The 17759-nt window shown below is 46.7% G+C and overlaps 1 protein-coding gene across 1 annotated transcript; it reads right to left on the reverse strand.

Moving 5' to 3' along the window:
- Positions 1-1574: 1574 nt before the first annotated feature.
- On the reverse strand, positions 1575-12073 carry LOC119401769 (dehydrogenase/reductase SDR family member 9). Its single transcript, XM_037668741.2, has 5 exons — positions 11831-12073; positions 7083-7289; positions 6453-6635; positions 4312-4444; positions 1575-1920 (listed from the first exon to the last, which is right to left on the reverse strand). The coding sequence occupies exons 1-5, from the start codon at positions 12033-12035 to the stop codon at positions 1590-1592; spliced, it is 1059 nt and encodes a 352-aa protein (XP_037524669.1). The 5' UTR covers positions 12036-12073; the 3' UTR covers positions 1575-1589.
- Between the last annotated feature and the right edge of the window lie 5686 nt (positions 12074-17759).

Genomic DNA, 17759 nt, shown 5'->3' on the forward strand with positions numbered 1-17759 from the left:
AAAGTGATCGGCACTTAATATCATTAATTAGGCGGTCACGTGAAGATAAGCTACTAGCATATATAAAGATCCTCGGGTACATGTAGGCCACTAGCATTGCCGTGATGATCTTGTTGCGTTTTTCGCTAGCAAGGAGCGCGGCCGTGGCTCAATGGATTTGGTTTCAAGAAATGGTTTTCGGCTCATCGGTTGAAAGTTTCCGAATTCCGTAAAGTTCTGTTTTTTATTACGTAAATACTGTGCAGTGGTAATAACGGAACAGGAAACATTCACAAATTTTGAAATCTGAACATGCAACTTTCGCGCATTTGTTAATTCTTGCGCTTTCTGGGACAGCACATTGCGTGATATCTTTATTTCCATGCCTGTAATTCATAAGACATAATTCATATGGCACTTAGGTACACTTATGGTAAACCAAACAAGTATTCTTGTTAATAACATAGCCATCTCACATACTTGCATAACACTCGCAGTTATGTTAATTTTTAATGTGTTTACATATTACACTTAGAGTTTATGCAACCACGTGGCAGGTACATAAGATTACAGTGTATACGCAATTTGGAGTGAAGGGAATGAAGCTGCACGTCACAGCTTGAATGGCCCCTTCACCCGGAAAATAACAAAATTTGAAGCTGCCGAAAGCGACAGTACCAAAATAAAAGCACGCATGTGGCCCATCACAGCAAATAATAAAGTAAAACTGAAATACATGCGAAAGAAATATTCATAACAAAGTAATAAATAAATGAATGATACTAATTAGCTATCGCAAAAATCACTCAACATTCATGAACAGCATAATCAGCACATCCGATGTAACATATCAGATTTAGACAGTATATTGTGTCGGTGACATATGATGCCGGCATAAAATTTAGAGTATTGATCTAAAACTCAAAGAAACAAGCGGCATACACACTGACCACTGCCAAGAGTGTGCGATCTGTCATTACAGCGTATAAATAAAATTGCTTCGTACCAGTGCACTTTGCGGGGTACACAAGCGGTATCACATTTCATCGCTACCGTGTTTCATCGCTATCACATTTTATCGCTACCGGCTCAACTGCCGGAAAACTCACACGCGGCTTCTTGCACATCAGTGTGCCGTACAGTGTCGTAGTGACTGGGAGAACCACAGCGGTTGCATCACGTATCGTAAAAGAAAAAGTCATAGGGTCCCTTATGCATCCGTCTAATTCGACTCGTAGGCGAAAGCCATCTTCTTTTTCTTTTAAGTCGATGTATTAATTGAACCTACCGCGCTCGCCCCCGAAAGCGTTCTGCACAAAACGTGGTTTTGCAATGCCTCCAGGATCAGAGGCATTGTAAGCTTTCTACACCTATCTACACTGCCTCCGGGATCAGCCCACCTTTGACCAAGCAATGATGCCATGTGATGGCGTCACCATGTGACGTCACGTTACGAGACGTGACAGGGACGTCATGATGACATCACCCATTTCGGCGATCTGTGACGTCATCCCCTGATGATGATCTTTTGAATCACTCGTATTGAGCCGCCGACAGTCAATTTTCGCGTTTCATGAGGCACCTCAGGCATTCGCCTTAAAAAACGAGGCTCAACAGAAAAAGATGATCAGTTTGCGAATACCGAGGATAAGGTAGTCTACCGCTTCATCCGGCAAAGTCCTGAGAATGCACAGCGACGCGTACTCGAAGGGTCCAGTGGCCGGGTAGCAGGTCTTCGGGTCCGTCTCTCTCACGGCCGAGATCATCTGATCCACGACCTCCTGGGGGTTCTCACGCATGGAGTACGAGTAGTAGGTCGACGCCGACTTGAGCCAGTTCTTCACTTCGGCCTCGGTGTAGTCGGCGATGACTTCAGGCGCCTGCTTGTTCAAGTCTCGCTGGACGGCCTCGAGGGAACCGACGTTGTCGTTGATGGCAGTTCTGCACGGTATGTAAAAAATGCCACAGTGTCAAGGGACAGAGGGAGAAGAGTGGGATTAGTGGTGTGGCGAGAGCGCAAAAGAATAAAAGTAGGACTCGGGAGTTGATTTATTTGTGTGCATGGAATAGTACATGATTTACTTCTTTTACTTACGTACTGAGAAAACAGTTGTGGTGACTGAATGAATGCCGCAGTGTCAGGGGACAGTACGAGAAGGGTGGGATTAGTGGCGTTGCGAGAGCTTGAAACAATGAAGTATAGGACAAGGCACTTGATTTGCCTGTGTTCGAGGACTAGCACTTGATTTAGTCGCACACTGAGCGAAAATATAAGGTGACTGGCTGTATCCTGTATTTTTTTCATCTGGAGGTGAGTAGGCGGCAACAATGAAGGCACCATCTCCAATAAACGGCACAAAGAAAAAGCGCGAGCAATTATGTAAATAACACCAGCTAGAACAAACTACGGAGTACCAACTATGAAATACAATGAAACCCTATACATAAACCAGCCGAAGGCCCTTTCGTCTGAGGCAAAAAATGTTTAAGAGCTTCATTTGGCTTTCTGTGCCACTCAAGAAGAGTGTCAGTGACAGGAACACCATAGGCGTCACCTGGTGCCGCTGTGAATACTGTATAACTCTGAGTTATAGCGGCAATGATGTTACAAAATGAGATAAAATGTCTCTATTTAATGACAATATCCTTACTGCAACTTCAAAATTACCGAATTCTCCAATGGGGATGTGTAGCTGCGAATTAAAACAGTTAAAAACAGAGCTGTCAGTAAGACTGCAACAAATCACACTCGCTTCTTGGGGCCTGTAGCCGACCTTCCTAACAATTTGGCTTACGCATGTCAACGTATCAAGGCCTTGCGAATAGGCATACCGGACATATTAGCTTTCATACGTATCAAACACCAAAAAAGGAAATGAACATATGTGTTTTAATAAGAAACGAAAACCAAAAACGCCAGGCCTGTGCAGAAAATGCAGCACAGTCACAGCGAAAGCGGGAAGAGCGGCCTTTCTATAGAGCCCGTTGTAAACTCTCTTGGGGCAACTAATACAAGTACACTTGCAAAGTACCCACTACGCCATGAAGCATCATAGTTTTAGATGCGAAAGCATCTTATGCTCGGGGCAGTGTCCGTTCTGCGGTGTCCGCACCCCTACTGCGCATGCGCGAACTCTCCCCCTTCTCCTCAGCTGAGCGCGACGAGGTGCGGTGGAGGAGGTGGCGTGAGCGCTGCCTCCGCTTCGTTTCTCCTCTCCCGTTTCTCTCTCTCCGCCACAGCTGTGCGCTCGTATATAATGCGGCGCGCGCTCGCTCCCGTTGCACTCTCTTTCGCAACGGCGCTAAGGACGCTCGCGAAGCTTAACGTGAACGGCAACGCCTGCAAGCGAATCTCGAAGCTGCGAGGCTGCGAAAGCACGCGTTCGCTGTGCTTCCGTAATTCTCTCTCTGTGCAGCGGTGTGCGAAACGCCATGAACAAGGTGAGCGTCGGCGCTAGTTGCAGCGGCAGCGCCACCGCCGCGGAGCAGAGGGAGGGAGCCGAACGTAAGCGTCAGCGCCGGCAAGCGGTAATTCAAACGCCTCGACAACCATCGTCTCATAAGTCACATAAGAGAAACGGAAACACGATGCGCACCCCCCGCGATGCTTTCGCATCCCACCATGGTGGGCCGTTGGGGGAGATTATGTGTAATTTCTTGTGAACTAGAAAAGCGCCCACTATGCCATTATTCTTCATTCTACACGCTACACATCTGTAAGGCATTATGTGCACCTTGTTGATGCTTCTCTCCCTCCCTATCTCATTCCTCTCTGCCTTACTTTCCTGTCTCCCCTTACCCCTTCCCCAGTGCAGGGTAGCAAACCAGATATTTGTTTTCTGGTTAACCTTGCTGCCTTCGCGAATGACATTTCTCCCTCTCTTTCTCTTCGTTGATGCTGTTGTGGCTGATGAAGATGAAAAATCATATCTGAGCCCTTTGTAATGGGTTGGACGTGTTAAACGGCCCACTCGTTACGCTATACGCAGTGTGTGACGCCTGGTTGTCATTTTACTCTTCTACCACGCGATATCACATACGTTAACGCGATTCCTTGCCCGACAGGACACCTGTACAGGGTCCTCTTGCGGAGGAGTTTCAAGCACAGGCCGAGCTCTGTGGTGGAATACTCGACTGCCACGCAGAGGACCAGGGTTCAAGTCGCATCCGATCCTTGATATTTTTTCTTCTCATTTCGCGCAATAGCGGTTACGGACACCGGCGACGGTGGCGGACAACTACGCCACCAAAGTCGGCTGCTGTTGTGATCTCGTAACAGCTTTCGCTGTAAAAAGGGAATGAAGAGAAGTTAACTGAAGAAAGTTCACTTACTTGTACAAAGTTGGCTCAAGGGCGATGACGTCGACTCCTTTGCTGTGCATCTCTCTCCTCAGACCGTCAACAAGCGATAAGGCTGCGTACTTGCTCATGCAGTACGCCGTCGCTAGTGGGAATGTATATGATGCTGAAAACAAAGCAACGAGCATATTAATTTTATCCTCAAAACATTGCCAAATGTCCCGAGCGTGTAATTTTTTTGCTTCTAACATTGTACTTTAATATACTTAGATCCTCATAGAGCAGACAAACGCGAATATAAATAAGCAACTTGTACTCCCTTTTTGTTAAAACCTACCGGGAGCCAAGAGCACTGCGCTAAAGCCACCAATAAGTGTCTATGCAGTACCCGCTTACTTCGAAAACAGTTGTCAACACAAACCTTACTGATAACAGATAATCAAACCAAATCAAATATATATATATATATATATATATATATGTGTGTGTGTGGGATGCTATTTGTAGTGATTGTGATAACAATAAGAAATGCCGAAAGGCACCGAACCTACAACCTTTGATTAACGCGTCCGATGCTCTGCCAATTGAACTACGGCGTCGGTCATCCTCTTGTCGACTTTATCGGGTATATTTGTGCGTTCATACCTGGAAGTCTTAATCAGTGCCGCCCGTAGCCATGACGGCGAGTGTGGAACACTCTTTTTCTGCCAGCTGGCCTCACGGAGCAAAAAAAAAAAAAACCTTTCATTCATTACCAGGTGACCCGTCAGTTCTGCTCGTAACTTCGAATTGTAGCTTGCTTCTATTTCATTTCGATTAACTTGTAAATGTATTATTGTACTGAGCGCAAGACCCGGGACGAGGGAACGAGGACGCGCTGCGTCCTTTGTTGTAAATATAACACTGTTATATTTACACAGTGCTATATTTATAACTCTGTTGTAAACATAACACTGTGGCTTCTCGCACACGAATCAACGCCAACGTTCTATCGGCCAAAAAAAAAAGCGAAGAAAGAGAAACAAGTGGATAAGCAAGCAGGTCTTCGCTACCAGCGACACGACCAGTTATGACCACTGGATACATGATAACAGATTGTACAAGGCACTTCTTCACTCCACATACAACACCGGCCTGGCGGCGCACATGTAATGCACATATATACACAAAATTAAGGGCAAGTCTACGTCGCAATATAAAAAGCCTTATAAGTATACTTTCCAGACAAAGGTGAACATATTTATTTGAGAGGTATGTTGATTGGGATGGGATATATCTTTTTGTGTTTGTGACACATTAATTAGTGTTCTTACCAAAAGTTGAAATTGACGACCTTCCTTGAACGGCCGTAACTGTAGTTGAAATTTGTCGAAACTTGCAACTGTAACTGAGTGTTTTGCATCAGGTTACTTGACGTCAGTCACAGTTACGTAACTGTGACTGTATCGCAGCAAGAGAAGAAATATTAGAGAAGGAAAGGCAGGGAGGTTAATCGCAACAATGTTACATTTTGCTGGTACTGTGTGAATGGCACGTGCTGAGCCGACTCTTACAAAAGGAACTCACGAAGTGCATAGCTTCACACTGAATAGACCTTTCTAAGGATGACTGCATGACGCAATGCAGCTTCTTTGTTTCACATCTGATATGCATTTTATTGTGTGCATAGCATTAAAATTAGCGTAACTTGCACTAAGTCGTGGAAGGCTGGGTCACAGCAAAGCTGATGGACACCTGGCTGGTCCTGGCTTGGCTAGGATTTTACCTTCTCAGCTGTCTCTTTCCCACCCCTTGATATACAATACTATACATGACCATGCTTGCTCTGTTTTTTTTTTTCCCTCAGCATTGTCATTCGAAGCCTGGATATTTCCTATCCTTCTTTCTCTCCTTCTCTATCATTCTTTCTCTCTCTCTTTTTCTCCCTCTCTCTCTGTACTCGTGTTCTCGCCCATCAGAGTTATTGCACCCCACACCGGATGAATCGGCGCACGTGTACTGCAGGAGAATTGATGCGTGGGCAAGTTGGAATTGGTTATGCATGTTCGAAACGGGTGGCGCAAAAACAAGGAACAAAGGAAAGACTACGCACCACAGTGCGGTGCGTAGTCTTTCTTTTGTCACTCTCTCAGGACGCGATTCAAGTGGGCCACTTTCTGGACCGCCGCACTCACCGTACGCACTAGTGACGATGACCACTCGTCCTTTGCTTCTCTTCAACAGTGGCAGGAACTTTTTGGCGACGCGAACGACTCCGAACACGTTGACGTCGAACACTCTGACGATGCTCTCCATGGTCATCCATTCGATGAGGCCGCTGTTCGGGATGCCGGCGTTGGCCACCACGGCCCAGAGAACTGCGCATGTGGATTTCGAAGTGCTTCAAGACAATGTCTACAGCGTGGCAAGGTCTCAATGCCATCAGCGCGTAAGGTGCACGCGGCTGAGCAGAAGGCCACGACCAAGAGTGTTGAAGCAATTCCTTGCGCAGTATATGTGAAGAAAGTGCGTGTTGGGTGCCCATAACTGTTCACTCACTCACTTACCTGCTCAACTCACTTATTTATTTATTTATTTATTTATTTATTTATTTATTTATTTATTTATTTATTTATTTATTTGTTTGTTTGTTTGTTTGTTTGTTTGTTTGTTTATCATATTTTAATTTAACTGTCAAGACTACATTTCAATCAACGGCGAATCTTCGGGGGGGGGGGGGGGGGAATAAGAATTTCAGTCAAAATGCTAAGGCTTGTTATCGCATCTAATGCATGTTTCATAGTTTCCTCGTAACGGCCGTCTACCTCTCGATCCAAGGTGCCGCTTGACCGCTTCGAGGGCTTCGTCGATCTGGTTGTCCTTGGTGACGTCCAGCTGCAGCACTCGGACGTTTCGGCACTTCTTGAGCACCATTGCGCCTTCGGTGTTGGAGTCGAGGCAGCCCGCGTAAACCAGAAAACCCTGTTGAGACAAACTCCTGGCGAGCATGTTGCCAAACCCCGTGTCACAACCTGCGACAAGAGAGGGCCACGTGTTCCGCAAAGGTGTCAAGAGAACTGGCAGAAATACAATCAGAAGCACAACTTTCTAGATATGCGTCTCCAAAGTCAGTTAGAAAGTGCATTGGCATTAATGTTATGATTGATTCTGAGTGCGAGAGGCACAGTACTCACGACTTGAAACGCGACGTCGATTCCTCTTATTTTAGTATAAGCAATGTTATACTCAGCAGCACGCAATAACCACGTCATGTCGCTGCAAAATCTGGCCGTCGGAGGTAATGTAGGCTCTGATGTAAGAATTCGAGTAAAAATTACGGCGATATGACAGGAACTGTAGACACTGCAAATGAAAGTACGTGAATTACTTTAGCCCTAAATTTTCTCGTTTCAATTCGTGAGTGCTGTACATGTGTTTTGTAGCCCCTGTTAAGGACATATATCTAGCTGGTCTTTATGTTATAGTGTTATGATTTCTGGAATCCAGACAAAAACGTACCCCCCGCCCCCTCAACTCACTCCTGGTGGAGGGTCGGGGAGGGCGACGTTTAGGTGTCCGACACGCGATTAGGGTCGTTTACAAGCGCACCAAAGTAGGGTCGTGCAATTAGAAGGTGCGCACAATTAAAGCTGCATACCTTACCAGCTCTAATTACCGGCCTCATTTTGTTCTAGAAGTGCACTATAGTGAGGAAATGGACCGTGCGGAAACAAGCAAGTTTTGATCACAAAAATGACACGTTTCTTCTGCGTGCGTCACTCAATGTAACGTTATTACGGCTTCAAATCCTCCCTCTCTAGTCTGTAGACTGCAAATGGGTAGCCACCCGCTTCGACCAAATGGGACATATACGCTTCTGAAGATAGACATAATGCCCAAAGCACAATGGTTTCGTTAGTAAGTTTGTAATGTGCATCGAAAATACTCATGTCGTAGAGTTGTAGAGTTAACTTTTCAATTACCTGGAAAATCTGATAATCCCCGCCTCTTACATTTATTCGTCTCGAAACACGAAACATCGGTGTCTCTGAGAACAACCGAAAAAGAAAAAAAAATCTCTTAATGCTTGCGCTTTAAATCGTTCTTGTATCATAAATAGAACAACATGAACTCTTGCAAGCAAACTGTGCTTTGTCATGTTATTTTCTTCATTTGTTTCAGATTGATATGTGTATGTTTGTTCTTTCTTGACTTGTTCAGTTTTGTGTTTAGATAACCACTTATTTTCCCCCGCAGAACTTATAGAACTGGGGTAGCCGAGTGGATATAAAATTCAACCTCTCCACAGCAAGCCAGCAAGAACAGAGCAGCTTGCACTTATAAATGTGTTCGAACAAACAAAAAATGAAGCAAATCGCCTGTGTCGATACAATGCCAAAGTGTTCTTCATCGGTCAAGGTGATCGCGATCAGTACGAGCAAGTTTTGGTCTTCGCAGTGAAAAAATAGCGCAAGGCTACATCGTCGCTGACTTAGGCCGAATCAGCAATATTTATCTATGCCCATGCGGCGCGCCTTTTGATCGCATCGATTTTCCAGCTCCAGAAGCGGCAGACACCGTGCCCTCGACCTCGTTCGGTACACGCTCATGCCGTGCCCGATGCGAGCAGTGCCCCTCGCACGCCAGCCATGCACGCCAGCCATGGGTAGAGTCCTTGGGCAGTATAAACCTTAAGAGAGCATATGATCGGCTTCGGGAGGTTGGTTCGCCTAGTACAGCTCTCAACGAAACCTTGGTAACATCTCTTACACGCGTGCGCGTTTTGGCGAACATTGTGTGACCCCGCGAACGTGTGTAACAACGGAGATGAATTTTAAAGACGAAAGTCTTTCTTGGGATACTTCAACGCAGAAATTTGGGTCTGTCTGTCTGTCTGTCTGTCTGTCTGTCACACGATTCAGCCACCGGCCAAAGTTTAAGCACTTGCTGAGCGCCCAGCCATCTTGAACTGGTAGCAGCGTTCATACTTGTGAACATTGTCGATCAAAAAGCAAATATCATGCATATCTGAGGCGCAACATCAAAGCGTAAATATTAGGTGGTGTGTTCGTTTACTAGAAAATACATAGATACGTAATTCTAAAGATCCTAGTGTTTCTTAGGCTGCGCTGAAAATGCTAGCGTTTCTTAGGCTGCGTTGAAAATGCGACGCTAGGAGCCAGATGCGGTGATTCAACATAGAGGAGGAAGACTCATGTAGTACGGCCGGCAGAAGGCTATCGTCTTTCGACGACATTTGCAGAGAAGCACGCAGATACGCGGCCAATTTTTTTACTCGATTTTTTTTTCACAGCGAACCTGTACATGACTCGCGTTTGGCGGTGTATGAGTGCGCAAAAACTATCATCATCACGAACGAGTATGCGCTGCAAAAATTGGACAAGCCCCACTATACTCACCACTGGTCCACCGAAAATGAAGAAACAATGCTAGCATATGCTATCCGAAAGGTCTCCACGCTTGCACGATTTCCTCTTCAGTGTTGCTAGCATATATAGCTAGGGATGATACCCGCCGCAGCATGAATCGCTACCCATGCGAGTTATTCAGGTGTTCCTAATGTCCTTTAAGCTAACGTCACCAAACGCAAAGTTCGAAGCACGTATCTCCTGGACTTGGTGATAGAGAAGTCAAAAGCTACAACACGAGACACTTCGACAGATCCCAGCTCGTGATAAACAAAGGGACCGCTCGTTTCAGCTTCGCTGGTTAACGATAGGTACGGAGTGCATGGGCGGGAATTTTAATTTTCAGACTAGAGTAAGGAAACTAAAGTCACGCGCTAACCTTTCCAGCTTGAAATTTAAGCGCAAGACTTATGGATGTTCCCTATTCTACAAACGTTATCATTCAAACGCCTGGCGACTCAGTGTTCGCACCAACTCATTTCGGTTCCGGCCTCGCAGCCGCCACTAAGAAGCCGTTTAATCCCGGTGCACCTACGCTTTCGCTTATCTTCGAACCTTCCTCACACAAGACTGGAAGGGCCTGCCTCCCTGCCATGCTGCAGATTCTTCCATTTCTGAGGGTTGTATTAAAAACATCAATTTACAAAATTTACACACCTCATGTAATGCCTCATGAGGAGCCTTTGAGGTAACGACAAATTAAAAGAAATTCACCCATCACACGAAATAATATTAAAATGCGATCTACCAGGCAATTATCTCCAGGAGATCGTTTAAGTTTCGTATTCTTTTATCTATTTTTTGTCATATCGTGCCTCGTATCCTCCTGCTGGTCAAAATACGGTATATTACCCGCCTCTTACCCGCCACCCTGGTTTTGTGGCGATGGCTTTCTCTTGCTAAGAGATCGCGGCTGTATTTTCATGACGGTGTATAGCGAAAACGATCGTCTGAAACCCTATACGCAGTTTGATCATTAAGAATACGACTGCGGTAAACTGCATTTCTCTGATACAGCCGGCGTTCGGGTTTCGAATGTCCAGCACCTATAAGCATGCATGATGTGCAGCGCAAACTGCATTCCTTTCGTCTTCATTCCAAGTTCCACTTGCCCAATATATTAGGTCACCTTTCTCTTCGATTACGTTATGGGCACAAGTGTACCTCTATGCGGAAGAACTAAGTATTGCACACAATGTATTATTCGCAGCCAAACTTGGGAAATTGCACCAGAGAATACCTGCACAGGACGCGACCTGTGCTTGTATATCGCATCATTTCTGATGGAAATCTTCAGCAAAAAAAAGAAAGGTAAATAAATGCTTAAAAGCGTCGCGAACGTTAGCTCCAACAGCAACGCGCATGATATATGTAGTTATTCTACTGCAGCACCAATATAATTGTATTGAATCCCTTTGTCACGAGAAGACAAATGGACTTTAGTGTCCTTCCACATCGATGCCTTAGTAGAGAACGGAAATCGAACCCGCAACCTCGTGCTCTGCCGAATAACGCTGCAGTACTGATTTACGAGGTACGTACATCGGGCGGAAGGTAGGCGCTTATGTGTTTCGTTCCTTTCCACTTATGCGTTTGAGTAGACAGGGCTCTCCCTTCTTTAAGATTATTACGCCGATGCAGTTCCCGTCAAATGATGTTCCTCATAGCAAAGAATAAGTTTTCCGGGTCATTAATTGATTGTTATCGTTATTAGCATAGCCATGTGCAAGGTCCTCTATTAGGGGGTCATCGTTGGTTTGCGGGCACCGCACACCGTAGTCACATTTCGCGCCCGCAACCGAATATCGAGAAAGACGAACACCTCACCTACTTAATTTCGATGCTTCATTTGCCCTGAAACACAGATTTAAGCTTGCATATCTGACTGCAGTTGCAAGGCTATAAACAGTAACCACAGCCAAGCGCTCATGTGAGCTGGTATCTAATGCAGTTGCCCACACAAACAACGTGTTGAGGGCTTTTCGTAGTCGCATCAACTATGTTACGTGAGCTTCCACGTGTTGCTTGTGAAATAATAAACGTTACAGGACCAATTCTGCGTCCCCTCCTCCTGACCTATTCGGTGGCCGTGGCATGACTTCCCTGTCCGGCACCAGTGCGCTATTAGCCCGCTTGTCACTCACCGGTAATTAGAACCGCCTTGCCATCCCCGTCGACGAGTTTCACGAATAGCCGACGCCACAGGTAACGAGCCAGGCAGTGCGCGGTACACAGGAGAATCAGTGCAGTGCCCAACCACTGGGCCGCCACGGACAGAAACGGTAGACGCGACCACACGTAGTGAAGCGCGAACAACAGGATCGCGAAGAGGACCCACGAAGTTCTCATGTTGACTTGGCAAGCGGCTTCGTAAATACGTATAATCCGGGAGACCCTTGGCAGCGAAGTCCCGTTCAGTCGAGGCACCCTATGTAGACGTCTACGCCCGCCGATCGCTCGTCGAAGTCGACGGAAGGGGAAAAATTGCTATCACCGGCGCAAGCTCTCAATTGCTCGTAAGCACGCGTGTTCTCCTCGCACACGTGCTGCGTTGGATATGTCCAGCCGTAGAGAACAGGCTTCAAAGAGGATCGCTGAGAGAACGCGACTCGCCTTGGAGAGGAGGCGCAGTTGGTGGAGGCCACCGAAGCCGCTGGCCTTTCGTCACTTTTATCTCTCAAGACAGCGGGTTGTTCTCTGCCTTTCTGGTCGTGTTTGTCGCGCTTGCGTGTACGCTCGCGTATGCGTGTTTCTCTTCGTGTATGTGCGCGTGGGCGCGCTTATGGATTACCTTGTATGTCCTTGTTCATGTGTTTGTATGTGTACGTGTATTGCAAGTGTGCGCGCTTGTAAATATATTGTGTGTGTGTGTGCGTGTGTGTGCGTGTTTGTGTGTCCGCGTACACATATGTGTGTGTGTGTGTGTGTGTGTGTGTGTGTGTGTGTGTGTGTGTGTGTGTGTGTGTGTGTGTGTGTGCTTGCGTGTGCGTGCGCACGCACGCATAATTCTTATCTATCATCTTCAGTTCAAGGGACAAAAACCTCCGACTAAATCTACCGCGCGGTGTGTACACTATTACGCTCCTAATTTGTTTTGTTCATATTCCGTACATACAGTTTCCGTTTCTTTCGTGTCTCCGCCAAGGCAGCGCCTCTTAAGATGCTCGTCCATGCGCGAACTCAGCGCGCTGCCGTCGTCCTTAATCCTCTGCGCGACAGGTTTTATCTGCCTTTAATCTTCAATATTGCTCTCTTTTCATTGTCTCGGAGAGACACCATAGGATAGTCACGTTATATAAGATCTTCTAGGTAGCCAGATACTCGTTATCTTTCGTTGACTGGCTACCGGCCTGGCTATAATAATTGTTGGTGTTTAACGTCCCAAAACTATGATATGATTATAAGAGACGTCGTAGTGGAGGGCTCCGGGAATTTCGTCCACCCGGGGTTGTTTAACCTGCGTCCAAATCCAAGTACACGGACCTCACGCATTTTCGCCTCCTCCGAAAATGCGGCCGCCGCGGCCGGGATTCGATTCCGTGACCTCTAGACCACTAGACCATAACCACTAGACCACCGTGGCGGGTACCAGCTTGGCTATACGTTCCCCAATACGTTATTGCTTGAAGGGGTACTGACACGGCAATTGTCAGTTTGTTTTGTAACGGGCATCGGAGTGTCCGCAAAAAATTACACCATTTCCCGCTAAAGGGGACCATGAGGCGATGCGAAGCCGGAGCACTTGCACGATCGCGTTCCGTTGGCGTTCTTTGGGCATGCTACCGACCTCGCGTCGTGGAACGCGAAGAGGAACGCTACGTGCGTCTTGTCTTCCCTTAGCGTGGCCGTTAATTCTCACAGGGCGAGCGGGGAACGCAGTCGGCAGGCGTGCGAGAGGGGGGCAGCGTAGGAGAGGAGAGAGAGGGGGAGGGGACGCGCATGCGCTGGTGCTCATCGCGGCGTTGCGCAGGAGAGAATTTCGGCAAGTCTAGCCCGCGCGTTTCAGAGGAACAGCGGAAAGGGGGAGGGGAGAGGGGAAGTGGAGAGGGGGAAGGGGAGAGGGGGAGAGGGGAAAGGGAGGGGGGAAAGGGGAGAGGGGTAGGGCAGAGAGAAAGTGGAGAGGGGGGAGATGGGATGTGGAGAGGGGGAGGGGAGAGGGGATGCGCATGCGCAGTCAGGGCGGTCACGCCGCACACCACCAACACCACCACCACCACCACCACCACCACCACCACCGGATTGAACTCCGCTATAAGATACTTCGCATCTAAAAAGACGAAGAAACAGAGAAACTCGTACGCCATGACTGCGACCTTAGCTTAGTTACCTCGCAAATAAATGTTTGCTTGCTTCGAGTCTTTTGTTCCCACAATTTCTTCTGCATCAAATGGCAGGTCAAGTCACCAAGGGCCTATGAGAGGGACTCATAAGCGTGAGCGCATCCTAAAAAATTCATTACGTTTTTTTTTAAATGCGAAGCATTTTTTAGCGAACTTCTGCGACTTTCAGCGTATCTATCTATCTATCTATCTATCTATCTATCTATCTATCTATCTATCTATCTATCTATCTATCTATCTATCTATCTATCTATCTATCTATCTATCTATCTATCCCCCTACGGCTTCGTGCTCTCCTGGCCGTTTCGTTAATGGGACGTATACCAAAATTGGTATGGCACAACATGACTGTATCAATAAAGTTATTCATACCATACCATACCATGACTGTATGACGAACATAAACGAACTTCAGTAGTACGTTCTGGCAGGCTAGTTGGTTCATTGCGATAAACTTTCTTAAACTGCGCGAGAAGACGGAGACACAAGTAAGGAAGCATTCAGAACACCGCGAGCGCAGAACACCACTGCGCTCATTGTGCGCAGTGGTGCGCATGGTGCGCAGTGATGCCACGCTCATGGTGCGCTCGCGGCCGTTTCCCTAGGCTTGATATACACCAAGACTGTTATTGCGCGACGCGACTGTATGATGAGCACTAATGGCAGGTTGTGACATGACAATCATGACATGCATTTTCCGTACAGCATGACTTACATGCCACGCTCATGGTGTGCTTACGGCCGTTTCCCTACTTTGATACACACCAAAACTGGTACTGCGTGACGTGACTGTGTGACGAACATAAATGACAGGTCCTAACACGCAAATCACAACATGCATGCCATGTAGGGCACGATTTACATGACACCGTCCTGGAGTGCTTCCGGCTGCTTCGTTAACTGGATATACGCCAGAATTGCTATATGACATGACATGAGTGCGTGGCGAACATAAACGACTGGGCATGCATTGCATACACCAGAATATAGGTCTCATTATATTAAAGAGTGTACATGCATGAGTGCATGACAAAAATGCCATATACAATAAACTAGATGTCATGACATGAATGACTTCATTTGCCTCAATTGCAAACAAGGCGTTGTATGCAGCAGGAGTACGCTTAACTGGGCTGGTTGGTACATGTTTAAGACGAGAGCAAACAGCACTAAACACGTGACGGAGAAGAAGGACAGACACAAGCGCTGATGCAGCTCTTTGTATGCAGCTCTTTGCTGGCTGCTTCGCATTACATCGATTCCCACAGTGCGTGGGATCTGCCGGATTTTTATCTCCGAACCGAGTCGTCACTGCAGCGCTCCGTTCTAAAGATATCCGACGCGTTCTAAAGGACACAGCTCATATACGTAAGGTGTGAACACCGTTTGAGTGGGACCGCTTGTCGGCGGCCTTCGGCACTGCGCTCCGTAGTGCCGCGCGGAGTTTCGTGAGAGCCGTAGATTTGCTCGTGCTGACTTTTACGTGAGAAATAATTGCCTAGATGTGAAACACAACTAATAAATATGCATGGATGCATACTATTGAGCAAAAAATAGAACAGGAAACGAATGTTTTCTACGAGACATGCTGCGCAACTCTGTGCTTCACCGCATCACGTAACGGCATTGCGCGATGGCACGATAACCACTAGGGTTAACGTTTTCTTTAGTATCTAAATAACAGCTAGAGATAGGATGCTTATATTTTAAGGGGTATTGGATAGTACATTTTTGTTTGGTGAAAATGTATATTTTGTCATTTTTTGCGTTGATTTGGCGCAAAGCAGCATTGATGTATTTACAGTGTTCTCGTTTTTGTTAAAAACTTTCCTATTAGGCTAATGTTTTTTCCGCAAAATCGTTCAGTAATTTTTGCTTTAAATTTAACACCATTTGAAAACGCATTCTTTCGTTCTACAAATTCGTGCCATATATTATAGTATCAATATTTTTTTTTTGGCAGTAGAATAACCTTTTACCATAGTACCAAAAATGGCCTATTTTCCCGCGGGCAGGAAAGTGTTAAGACCGTCCTCACAGAATGCACTATTGTTGAATCGGGCAAGAATAGCTCTCTGAAGTGTGGCAGTTATTTTTCTTACTTTCCAAGTACACTCTTGTTTCCTTGTTTACGCGGCACTGAATTAGAAACACACGCGAGAATAACGACTCTTCACAAGGACAAAATTCACCGACGAGTACGATACTGCCTAATGCGAATTCTGAGCGCAGCTTCCTGTCGAGGCATGGTCAAGTGTGTTTGAAGTTTTGGTTTTCCGCAAGGTATCGACTACACCATACATCATAGTTTTTGGGAAGTAGGACAGCACCCGCTATGCCATCATTTGTCTTTCTGCGGATAAGCGAGGTACCCGCTAAAGGTCTGTAAGGTACGTGCACTTTGTTGATGCTGCATGTGGCTATGACGATGTAGAATTATGGCTGAGCACTTTGCAGTGTGTGGGAGGCACTACACCACGCACTCGTTGCGCAATTAGCATTGTGTGATGGCTGGTTGTTATTTTACTCTTCTGCCCGACATGACGCCTGTATAGGGTTTGTTTTTGCAAATGAGCTTCAAGCACCAGCGTGGCTTTGAGGTAGAATACTCGACTGTCATGCAGAGGGCCCTGGTTAAAATCCATTTTGATCCCGGGTAATTTCATTTTTTTTTCATGTATATCGGGTACTTTTCCATGTCAATCGGTTACGCCACCAACGGCGACGGCGACGGCAACGGCGACGGCGACGGCGACGCCGCTCAACGCAGGAACGGGCGCCTAAGAGCTGGGCTCTAAAACGGTGATTTACTGACCATCGTGGGTTCGTGCACGCGCCTTATATCAATCGCCAGCGCGCACTTGCAAGCTCATTAAGTATTCGAGCATCTCACTTTGCATAAAGCTTATCGATGCTCGGTCCCTCGTACGGTTTTGAAAAGATACCTCAAGAACTACGACCTCTACTACATCATGGGCTTCCTGCTTACAGGAATGACACAGCTAGGGGGAGCCATTACAGGAGCTCAGTTCCTCGCGAGACACAGGGCGAGAGGGATTGATGGTGCTTGTTTTTTCCTTAATAAAGCAATTCGTACGCTTTCCTGGTACGCTCAGATGGAAAGCGATGTTTCGAGGAAGGCTAGAGTTTTCAGTTACATGGATGTATTACAGACAGACAGACAGAGGAACTTTATTGTGTCCTGGGACGAGGGTTCCTAAAAACCCGCGGAGGGCATCGCCCGCGAGCATTTCATATTTATTCGACGTGCGTGTCTCGGAGGTGAGACGTTGCAAGTACAGTCTGAATCACAGCTGTCTAGAGCGGTCGGGTGCGCGGCTGTGGGCGCTGTCGCCGTCCGCAGTTGCTACCCCGCATTTCTTACAAGCCTCCGTTTATACTAGAATGATCCACTTGCGACACGGCGACCTCGTTTGGAGACGCGACTTACTTTTGCTGTTTCTATGCACTATTAGTGTAGTATATTTTAATACTTTGTTCTGTTGTAGGGTCCCAGGGGTCGCCTCACAATATAGATATATAGACCCTCACTGTAGCCGAGGGTAAGTTGGGTGTGGTGCGGAACTCGTGTGTGTGTGTGTGTGTGTTGTTCCTTCGGAGCCACTGACGCTGCTCAGTGCCTCCCTTCGCAAACACAACATTCGGCAAAGAAGAGACCGCAAACACTGAGCTAATAGTAAATAAGGCATCCTTGTTCCTAATGTTCATTTGT

Source organism: Rhipicephalus sanguineus, chromosome 8, assembly GCF_013339695.2.
Source record: "Rhipicephalus sanguineus isolate Rsan-2018 chromosome 8, BIME_Rsan_1.4, whole genome shotgun sequence".
In the NCBI taxonomy this organism is placed as follows: Eukaryota; Metazoa; Arthropoda; class Arachnida; order Ixodida; family Ixodidae; genus Rhipicephalus; species Rhipicephalus sanguineus.

Coding starts and splice junctions, on each gene's coding strand:
- LOC119401769 (XM_037668741.2), bottom strand. CDS start 12,035: ATGAGAACTTCGTGGGTCCTCTTCGCGATCCTGTTGTTCGCGCTTCAC. Junction 7,290..11,830: donor CAAGGCGGTTCTAATTACCG/GTGAGTGACAAG, acceptor CTCTTGTCGCAG/GTTGTGACACGGGGTTTGGC. Junction 4,445..6,452: donor CATCGTCACTAGTGCGTACG/GTGAGTGCGGCG, acceptor CTTTGTTTTCAG/CATCATATACATTCCCACTA.